Source organism: Podarcis filfolensis (assembly GCF_964270895.1).
Source record: "Podarcis filfolensis genome assembly, chromosome: 1".
NCBI classification, from domain to species: domain Eukaryota; kingdom Metazoa; phylum Chordata; class Lepidosauria; order Squamata; family Lacertidae; genus Podarcis; species Podarcis filfolensis.
In genome coordinates this window covers 120679264-120690147 of record NC_139604.1, presented here as the reverse complement: position 1 = coordinate 120690147, position 10884 = coordinate 120679264, and the positions used below count along the sequence as shown (strand labels likewise).

Genomic DNA, 10884 nt, shown 5'->3' with positions numbered 1-10884 from the left:
ATGCCACCTGAGGCAGTTGTCTCACTTGCCTCATGGGTGGGCTGGTTCCATTTGCCACAATAGCAGCCTTGAGGTGCTGACAGATTCTGGCACAAGCCTTTGTGGATACACACCCTCCGATGCAAATAGGGACATCCCATTCCATCATGATAATTTTACTATTCATATCCCACACATCTTCCTGGGCTACCCCAGTCACTCTGGGCAGCTTACAACATACAGTGGATGCTCGGGTTGTGAACATGATCCGTGCGGGAGCCGCGTTCGCAATCTGCAGCGCTGCGTCTGCGCACGCGCAGGTTGCGATTCAGCACTTCTGTGCACGCGCAAAGTGCGATTTAGCGCTTCTGCACATGCACATGCGCCGGAGCAACCTTTTCCGGTACTTCCAGGTTTGGCGCAGTGCGCAACCTGAAAACACACAACCTGAAACGTCTGTAACCCAAGGTATGACTGTATATAAAAACATAATACGGTGGTACCTCCTGTTACATACGCTTCAGGTTACATACGCTTCAGGTTACAGACTCCACTAACCCAGAAATAGTACCTCGGGTTAAGAACTTTGCTTCAGGATGAGAACAGAAATCATGCTCCGGTGGCGCAGCGGCAGCAGGAGGCCCCATTAGCTAAAGTGGTGCTTCAGGTTAAGAACAGTTTCAGGTTAAGAATGGACCTCCAGAACGAATTAAGTTCTTAACCCGAGGTACCACTGTAAAACATTTAAAAAACTTCCTTATGCAAGATAGTCTTCAGATGGCTGGAGGGTCGGATAACTCCATACCCTCCAATATTTCTCCAATGAGAATAGGAACATCCTAAGGAAAAGTGGGACATTTCAGGATCAAATCAGAATCCAGATGGCTCTCCAAATCAGGGACTTCCCTGGAAAATAGGGACACTTGGAGGGTCTGCAGATACTCTTGGGCTCATGGGGAGTCATCCTGAGGTATATATGATATATAGCTATAAATCACACATGGTAGGAGAGGGGGTTGTGGAAGACAGTTTGTTTTCGAGGGGGCAACTGTGTGTGTGTAAACTGAAACGAAGTCTTGACGTATCCGGGCAGTTCTTAAGTGTTGGTGGAGCGGAAGAAGAGGAGCACCTCCAGCTTCCCGCGGCTTCTAGGACATTCTGAGGTGAGGCAGCGTCGGGAAGCTTCTCAAGCCTCCAACCGTCGCGCAGGGGGAAGGGCGCGATGCTGCCCCTCCTCATTAGTTCGATGAATGATGGGAGGGGCAAGGCAAAGAAAATGCGAGAAGCCCCGCCCTTGCTTCTCGGTTGTTCTCCGTAACGAGGGCGACGGCGTCACCGCGCCAAGCTGCAGCGTTTCCCTCCTCTAAACCAGCGGCCCCTCGCGGGGACTTCTGCGCTAGCGCACGCGCAGTCTCCCGCGAGGCGGGGGTAAGGGAAGAAGACAGATCCCCTCGCATATCAACTCGGCGACTTTCCATGTGGGAGGGTAAAGAGAGGCGCGGCTAGCGCATGCGCGCCTTGCCGCATCTCCTCCCTCCCAAGCTTGGCTCCTCCCCTTTCCCCCCTCGTGCGGGAGGCGAATCTCCGCCTGCTCCCCGCCCCGCGCGTTCTCTGTCAGTGAAGGTTCCCGATGGTTCTGGAAAGAGGCGGCGGCGAGGCTATATAAGGCGAGCGTGAGGCGGGGGCGCCGCGCAGTGCAGCGAGAGAGGAGGTAGCGAGAGAGCAAGCTCTCTGAGAGAGGAAGCGTTCTCAAGCAACCGGGTCATCCAACCGCCGCCAAGGTGAGGAGGCCGCTAGGTAGGGTGACGGCAGTTGGCGGTGTCTGTCGCCCCTCACGGACACCCGTCGCGATAGCCACAGAAGTGGCATCGGAGAAGTGACGGGGCGGAATTGCTGGTGCTTTGAGGTGCCGCGCGGTGATGGGGAAGGGGAGAAGGACGGAGGAAAGAAGTGGCGTGAAGGACGGGGTTGGACCGGAGGCGGTTGAAGAGATTTGAGGGGGGGAGGTTTAGAAGGTACAAGCGGGGAAAGATGTCTCTTCCCCACACATAAACACCTCAGCGAAGCAAATGGGCCGCGTGTCCCTTATTCCCGCTCTCGCCGCTCGTTCTACGTGTGCGTAGAATACTGCACAAGAAATACGAGTCGGCGTTTCTCTGCGGGGAAGAATAAATAGACCGGGTTGCTCGGGGCTAACGGGCATAATAACGGAGCCGATAAGCGGGAGCTCGGCGCGGAGGGCGGTTACGTCGAAGGAGCGGACGGGTGTTCTCGGTGAGAACGGGCTCGATTGTCCAGTACTTGGGGGGGGGAGGGAGGATGGAAGCGGCGCTCGTGGGGGCGGCGGTGGTGATGGGGAGGCGGATGCGAATTGGGGTGCGGGAGGGGGGGGGAATGTCTTCCGCCGTGGCGGCGCGTGCACGTTAAGTCGCGGGCAGCTTCGCGGCGCGGTCGAGAGGATTGGCTTGTCAAAGCGCTGGTGAAGGGAGGGGTTTGAAAGGGCAAAAAAAAGAGGGTGGGCGGGAAGGCTCTAGCAGTTTCTAGAAGGATTTAGTGTGTTCCGCGTCGAGGCCGGCAGGGGGCGCAGGGACTGGCGTCTTGGGAGAGCCAGTGGAGTGTCCCTCTTTCATTCGGTTCCTTTCGCCGTTGGTCGTTTCGCTAGGCAGAGGGGGGCCGTTTTGCAGGTGCTGTTGAGTTCCCCCCCCCCATGAGTTTCAGGTTTAAATGGTTCATGTTACAGTAGCAAAAAGCCACAGCAAGACCATCTTTAAGCCTTCTTTCTTACCTGTTCGTTCAGAAGTTGTTAAGCTTGCGGATTTCGGTGGGGTTTAATGCCGAGTAGATGCAGCCAGCGCACACACAGCAAACATTGGCCTTTTTTTAATTAGTTGCCAGGATTTCTTAAAACGGGTGCATATTATGTATGGCAGAGTGAACTTTTTTCACAATAAGATTGATTTATCATTGCTCCATGCAATGTGTATTGAGAGTCTGGGCTGATGATTGATTACATAGGGTGCTGCTGCTTGAATTACTCCCAGGAGAGCAGACTGTTGGGAAATACTGCATTATTAAATATGAGTTCTCTTATCTATCTTGTAACCAACTTTATAACAGGAAAAAATTGCATGGCAAGCTGCTTTCAGAAATTCTTGATCTGTGAAACATTACTTTGGGAACTGTTATTGATGAACTGGTTAATTGTCTAGTATGTACAATATTTGAGATTGAGTTAAAACTGACTCCCCACTAAAGTAAACTTTAAACATAATTTTCCTACATAGATAACAGATACTTAGGACCCTAGTTAGGATGCTTAAAACATGCAATTGTTAATTCAGTGGCTACATTCAATGATCTGTGCTTTAAAAAAAATTTCTTTACTATTGGTAGATGCCAGAGGAAGTACACACACAAGATCAGCCAATGGAGGAGGATGTGGAGACCTTTGCCTTCCAGGCAGAAATAGCTCAGTTGATGTCCTTGATCATCAACACTTTCTATTCCAATAAGGAAATCTTCCTCAGGGAGCTTATCTCCAATTCATCTGATGTAAGTAAATCTTCCAAGGGGTAGAAAAGAAATAATTGGCTTATGTTAAGGTTTCCTAAACACTGAAAAGGTTACCTTGTGTTCTACAGGCTCTGGATAAAATCAGATATGAGAGTTTGACTGACCCAAGCAAACTGGATTCTGGAAAGGACCTGAAGATCAACCTTATTCCTAACAAGCACGATCGTACCCTGACTATTGTGGATACTGGCATTGGAATGACCAAAGCTGATCTGGTGAATAATCTGGGAACCATCGCCAAATCTGGCACCAAAGCCTTCATGGAGGCCTTGCAAGCTGGTGCAGATATCTCCATGATTGGTCAATTTGGTGTCGGTTTCTACTCTGCGTATCTGGTTGCTGAGAAAGTAACCGTGATTACCAAGCACAATGATGATGAACAGTATGCTTGGGAGTCTTCAGCTGGTGGATCATTTACTGTCCGGCTGGACAATGGTAAGGAATGTTAATGTTCTCATCTTATTGGTAAATTACCATGATTCTAAGGAAAACTAGAGCTTTGGTACAAAACTAGATCAGTAATTGTACTGAGCCAACATATTATGCACATTAAAATATTAAATTCTAAAGTTGGCTGTTTGAAATTGTTACTTAGCAGTCAAATACTCAAAATAGCTTTTGTGGCAGTGGCAGTTAACTTCTGTAACTCTTTGTGTTGCAGGTGAGCCTTTAGGCCGTGGTACAAAGGTTATTCTGCATTTGAAGGAAGATCAAACAGAATACATTGAAGAGAGACGAATTAAAGAAATAGTCAAGAAGCATTCCCAGTTTATTGGATATCCAATAACACTTTTTGTAAGTGACTTTGTCTCCAGAACCATTGTATTGTGTACCAGATACAAAAATCATAGTTCTTAATTCTCCTTGAAATAAGAACTACCAAGCAGTTCACATATGTGTGTCAAAAATAGCAAGGGAAGCAAAATTTTCAGTGCATGCTCAAGCATTGGTAAAGCTTTAATAATGAAAGGTTGCAGCAAATTATTTTGGATTAACTAGTCACTCTAATAGGTTGGAATAGGAGGGCAACTGAAGTTCAAAGCTGCGAAAGAAAGTGGTATTGTGGAGGTTTATGTGCTTCCTTATCAACCAGTGGTCTTTTCACTTGTTATGTAGTTCAGTCATGCAAATTCACTGGCCTTGTTTCAACTTTGTTTTTTGTGGGCAGGTGGAGAAAGAGCGTGATAAAGAGGTGAGTGATGATGAGGCTGAGGAAAAAGAGGAAGAGAAGGAAGAAAAGGAAGAAAAAGCTGAAGATAAACCTGAGATTGAAGATGTTGGCTCTGATGAGGAAGAGGAAAAGAAAGAGGGCGACAAGAAGAAAAAGAAGAAGATCAAGGAGAAGTACATTGACCAGGAAGAGCTGAACAAGACTAAGCCAATTTGGACCAGGAACCCAGATGACATTACTAATGAAGAATACGGAGAATTCTACAAGAGCCTGACCAATGATTGGGAAGATCATCTAGCAGTCAAAGTAAGATTGTTACTTATGGAAAGCTAAAGTTGTAGTATAGCTTGATTGTATAAAAAGCCTTCAATGAGGTTTACAAAATTGATGAAACAATATTACTAAAAAAATTTGCAATCAAAATTTAAAACATACAGAAAGTTAAAACCACTGACAAGTTAAAACTCACAAAACTTTCTAAAAGTGTAGGTAGGCTTGCCTAAATAAGAATGTCTTCAGCAGGCACCAAAAAAGAATACAGTGAATACATGTGCCTACTATCAATGGACAAGGAGTTACAAAGTGACAGTGCTGCCACACTGTGCCAACAAGTTCTTACAGAAGTGCTGCGGGTATTACATGGCACGTGTAAAAGTGCCTATTCTGCCAATGGAAGTCACGTGGGCACATAGGGGGTGAAGGAATCCTTGGGCTCTCCAGATGTTTCACTACAACTTCCTTTTTTTGCAGCACTTCTCTGTGGAAGGGCAGCTGGAATTCAGAGCACTCTTGTTTGTTCCAAGGCGTGCACCTTTTGACTTGTTTGAAAACAGGAAGAAAAAGAATAACATCAAGCTGTATGTGCGCAGAGTGTTCATCATGGATAACTGTGAAGAATTAATCCCTGAATATCTGAGTAAGTGAATAGCTCTGCATCTGCTAAGTGGTATCCTGGTAGATATAGAATGGAAGTTGCTGCTACCTGTGATGCGTGCAGAGTGGCCTGGAAGATGTGTAACATACGTGTAAATGCCTGCATATCTTGAGTGAATTAATGCATGTTATGTGTGGAGTGCTTCTGTTTTAAATTCCATTTTTTAATAAGTTCTAATGCCAAGTGAGTGATGTGTGTGCAGCATGATAACACTGCCATGATGTACTACCTTTTTTCTAAATCAGGCTTTCCCAAATCTAAGAATTCACTTGCCGCTCAAAGAGCTTACAAAGTGTGTCATTGACCCCAACCTAAATTTTATGCAAATATGAAGGAAAATCAAGAAGTATATAATCAACATTTATTAATGATCAAATACCATAACTAGGAACAATTAAGTAAAACGAGGGGAAATAATGATACCATGCATTGATCCCTGTAACTGTATTTAAAACAATTGGCAGTAAAGCAGCATTTTCCAATAATAGTTGTGGATTTGTCTTGCTAGATAGAGGCTTCTCATTTGCAAAGGAGGTGAACATGCCCATGGCAATTATTTCTGATTAATCTTTATTCACTTGCCATCATAAACTTCTTCTACAACCCTAGGCTCTTTTTTTGACCCCAGGTCTTTATTAACCCCTTGCACTGTGCCCTATCTACCCTAGGGGATGACCGTTTCAGGAAACGTTATAAATTGAAAGCAACATACCATTACTTAGGCGTATAAATAATCCATGCCTAGGAATAGCTAGATTATCACTCTGCATGATAGACTAATGAATGTGTTCTTCACAGATTTCATGCGAGGTGTTGTTGATTCAGAAGACTTGCCTCTAAATATCTCCCGTGAAATGCTGCAGCAGAGCAAGATTCTGAAAGTGATCCGGAAGAACTTAGTCAAGAAATGCTTAGAACTCTTTACTGAGTTGGCAGAAGATAAAGAAAACTACAAGAAGTTCTACGAGCAGTTTTCCAAAAACATTAAGGTTGGTTGGGTCAGAGAATGCACTTTCCTGTGTGTCTTGAGTATTGGGTAATACCTAACATAAAAATTGCAACTTTCTTCCAGCTTGGCATACATGAGGATTCACAGAATCGCAAGAAACTATCAGAGTTGTTGAGATACTATACTTCTGCATCTGGGGATGAGATGGTATCATTAAAAGATTACTGCACCCGGATGAAGGAAAATCAGAAACATATATACTACATTACAGGCAAGTTTCACTTATATAAGTAGAAGCTAAAATGACTACAACTTTCAGTAGTGAAATGAAGTCTAGTTACCTTGATTAACTGAGGATTATTGGGAAACTGTGTGTGTTCTCTAGATGTTGCATTTTAGACTGACTTAAGTATTGTCCAAGGGTGGCTTTATAGAATTTGAATTTGTTGCACAGGTTTGCCATATTTCATCTTCTATGTTTTAGACTATTGCTACTTGGGGCATTGATGCTGCATATGTTTGTGGCTTGGTAGCAAATTTCATTTGAGGGAAACTGTGTGGTCTTAGACTTAATTTTGGGGATGGAGGAGTGCTTAGTTGAAGTAATTGAATCTGTTTCTCTTTGTAGGTGAAACCAAAGATCAAGTAGCAAACTCTGCTTTTGTGGAGCGCCTTCGTAAACATGGTTTGGAAGTAATTTACATGATTGAGCCTATTGATGAATACTGTGTACAGCAGCTAAAAGAATTTGAGGGCAAGACTTTGGTTTCAGTAACAAAAGAGGGACTGGAACTTCCTGAAGATGAAGAGGAGAAAAAGAAACAGGAGGAGAAGAAAGCAAAGTTTGAAAGCCTCTGCAAGATCATGAAAGATATACTTGAAAAGAAAGTAGAGAAGGTAAGCATGAAATAATATGTAAACTCTGGTAAAAGCAGTTGTCAGATTGTTTCCTGCAAGTTCATAAGTTACCTGGTACTGTTAGACTATTAGTTCATCCTGCCAAGCAACAGTTTACAGAAGTTCTTCCAGCTCTGACTCTATAGAGTTAAACTGGAGGTGCCAAAGATTGAATTTGAGATCTAATCCCAGCCGATGTGATATCTGTGGTATTCACTATACCACCTTTCTAATCCTTGTCTAAATCTTTTTTAAATTCTTAGTGCTACCTAATGGATTGCTGTTTGATAACTAAAGCTTAATTATGCTGGTGCACTTTGTGTACCTAGCTTGGTGTTGAGATGATTCCATATTACAGTATGTTGAAGTAGCCTGCATGTATCCCCATTAAAAGTCAGCCTTTTGGTACAAACTAAATACCCAATAAGATAACATTCAAGTGCAAAAATGTTAGTACTGCAACACATTTAGCTGTATGGATTTTCTCTCTAAATCTCTCTATGTACTTACCTAGGTTGTAGTCTCCAACCGATTGGTGACTTCCCCATGTTGTATTGTGACCAGCACATATGGCTGGACAGCAAACATGGAGAGGATAATGAAAGCACAAGCACTCAGGGATAACTCCACAATGGGCTACATGGCTGCCAAGAAGCATCTGGAGATCAATCCTGACCATTCTATTATTGAGACACTGAGGCAGAAGGCAGAAGCTGATAAGAATGACAAATCAGTGAAGGACCTGGTCATCCTGCTGTATGAGACTGCTCTCCTGTCATCTGGCTTCAGTCTAGAAGACCCCCAGACACATGCCAACCGTATCTATAGAATGATAAAACTTGGTTTGGGTAAGTTAAACCTCATTAACTAAATGTTGTATGGTTGGGAAAGCTTTATTGTTGTGGAAATATACATAGTTTAGTACCTTTAGCAAAAATTGACTTTTGGAGTTAAAGTTAGTGATAAAACACTATAATTTAATTACAGGTATAGATGAAGATGATACTGCTACAGAAGAAACTACCCCTGCAGTTGCTGAAGAAATGCCACCACTTGAAGGAGATGATGACACATCACGCATGGAAGAAGTGGATTAAATGGTTGACTTCTTGAAAGAGAAATTTGGATATATTTCTTTTGCCCTTGGCTTTGAATAAGTTATATTTTGTATATTATGAATGTGACCTGCCAAAACGTCTTGACACTTGTCTGCATTCCCTCTTTATATTTATTTTTGAAGATGTTACACCTTTATTTTTGTTAAATTTCTTTTTAAAGTTTTATGTGAGATGCCATTGAGGGAGTGTCTTCTCATGACAAATAACACTGTACAATCCTATATACAGGCAAATAAATTCTATTGGTTAAGTGGATGGCAGGGTTTTGAGGTTGGCTGTGGACAGAAAAGGGGGGATACGTTGGGAGCTTAGATTTGTTCTGCAATGTTGCTGTTAAGCCTCTGAAGTTCTGATAACTCAACCATCTGTAACATACAATGCCTAGTAACTAGGTATTGCAACTTTAAAAAGTGGAATATTTAAACATCCTATTCAAAGTTCTGGGATATTGATGTTTAGTCTTTTTATATACTGTAAAAAGGATTCTAAATTCCACACTTAAAATAGACTAGAATCTACTGTAAATCTATTGTGACTAATGCAGTTTTGCATGTACAGTTACTCTGGAAGTATCTAGAAATAAAAGTGTTCAGAATGTATCTTGGTTGAATTACTTGGTTTTCAATGGGATTCCTTTACTGGGGTCTATAGGCAGCTACTGCCAAAGTTTGATCAGCATACATGATGCAAAATTTAGTTACAGCCTTAATTATGAGAGAAACTTTTATCCTACTCTTCAGCCAAAAAAGGCTCCTACAATGGTCTATAAAACAAAGTGCAGGCTTACAAACTTCAAAAAAAGATGATAGTCGTGAACCTGGCTTTTAAAACTACATGGAGGCCCCCGTGTCAGTGCTATGATAAGAGGAGGCTCTGGGATGGTGATGACCACTTTGCTAATTCCTGTTACATAGGTTCTTCAAATTCACTGAATAAGATTGATAAAGCTTGGTAACAGTCATACTAAGAGTTCCAGTACTTAAATTGTCCTCACCTTGTTGGTGAGAACCAGGATCTAAGAGCACCTGATGGTTCCTTTGTCATTCATCTCTACACCTCTGGTGTCATATGTTATCAGTTGAGTGACTGGTAGGGTGTAGCTGGGAGTACTATTTAATACGAACTGAACTGCTTCAACAGATGTATCGATTTATGAAGTATTGATTCACCAAGTGACAGGTGACTTGGTTTAAAGGTTAAAACCAGTACTTTTAAGTTGGGATTGAAAATACACCAGCAACCAGTGTTGCTGGTATAGTGTTCAGGAATCTTGCCACCTTGTCTCAATCAAGACCCTGGTGGCTATATTCTGAAGCAGCTGAATTTCCAGGCTGTCAAGTGCAGTCCCATGGAGATGACATTACAGTCGTCAATCTCGGATGTGCCTAGAACATGGATTACTGTGGCTAGGTCTGACCTCTAAATAGGGCTGCAGTTTGTGTGAGCTCTCAAGAAAATTCCCAAACTGCATAGCTGGTCTTTCGGGTGATGCGATGTGTCACCCTATCGAAGGCCAGTTGTAAACCACTTTCTGTAGCGCATGGTATCCCAACCCACAGCATCTGCATACTACTAAAGATTTTTCCTTGGAATTTCCCCCTTACCCATCTCCAAAACAACCCCCAAGTACCAGTTTAGAACTTTACAGTATAGCCTCCCTGGGATCAGAAAATGGAAAAGAGACATAGAACAGCACAGAGATGAGACTGCAACCCTACCCTCATGATGACTTCTTCCAGTGGTTTCATGTAGATGGGGCAGAGCAAAAGTCCCCCAGCACCATTCTTCTGAGAACAACTGTCCAGGAGTGAGCAGAACTCCACCAAAAAGCAATGCCTTCATGCCAAACCCAAACGAGCAATTCAGAAGGTTACCTTGGTTGGTATCAAATGACACCAAGTGGTCCAGGAAAACTTCTGTTCTACATAACAAGACTGAATAACAAATAGGATGATATGATGATGAATACTTAAAGCTCACTTTTCACCAAATGGTGCCAGTTCTGCTCCAGAGGGAGGATCTAAACCTTGAATTACAAGAATCCAGCTAAACGTTAGGAAGAACTTTCTGATGGTAAGAGCTGTTCCAACAGCGCAGCAGATTCCATCTGAAGGTGGTGGGTTCTCCTTCCTTGGAGGTTTATAAGCAGAGGTTGGATGGCCATCTCAGGGATTCTTCTGTTAAGATTCATGCATTGCAAGGGTTTGGACTAGATGACTTGTGGTCCCTTCCAACTCTTCAGTTCTATGAGTCTAGGGTGGGT

The 10884-nt window shown here is 43.3% G+C and overlaps 1 protein-coding gene across 1 annotated transcript; it reads left to right on the top strand.

The window, feature by feature from the left end:
- The first annotated feature begins 1172 nt into the window (after positions 1–1172).
- Positions 1173–9220, top strand: HSP90AA1 (heat shock protein 90 alpha family class A member 1). The gene is made up of 11 exons (XM_083574953.1): positions 1173–1760; positions 3373–3531; positions 3621–3987; positions 4214–4347; positions 4721–5029; positions 5474–5639; positions 6456–6646; positions 6730–6877; positions 7235–7503; positions 8018–8351; positions 8491–9220. The coding sequence occupies exons 2-11, from the start codon at positions 3373–3375 to the stop codon at positions 8598–8600; spliced, it is 2187 nt and encodes a 728-aa protein (XP_083431079.1). The 5' UTR covers positions 1173–1760; the 3' UTR covers positions 8601–9220.
- The last annotated feature ends 1664 nt before the right edge of the window (positions 9221–10884 follow it).

Bases quoted from the DNA above. Each gene is read 5' to 3' on its own strand.
- HSP90AA1 (XM_083574953.1), top strand. From the start codon at position 3,373: ATGCCAGAGGAAGTACACACACAAGATCAGCCAATGGAGGAGGATGTG. The intron at 4,348-4,720 runs GTAAGTGACTTT...TTTTGTGGGCAG, and splicing joins GATATCCAATAACACTTTTT to GTGGAGAAAGAGCGTGATAA. The intron at 5,030-5,473 runs GTAAGATTGTTA...CTTTTTTTGCAG, and splicing joins AAGATCATCTAGCAGTCAAA to CACTTCTCTGTGGAAGGGCA.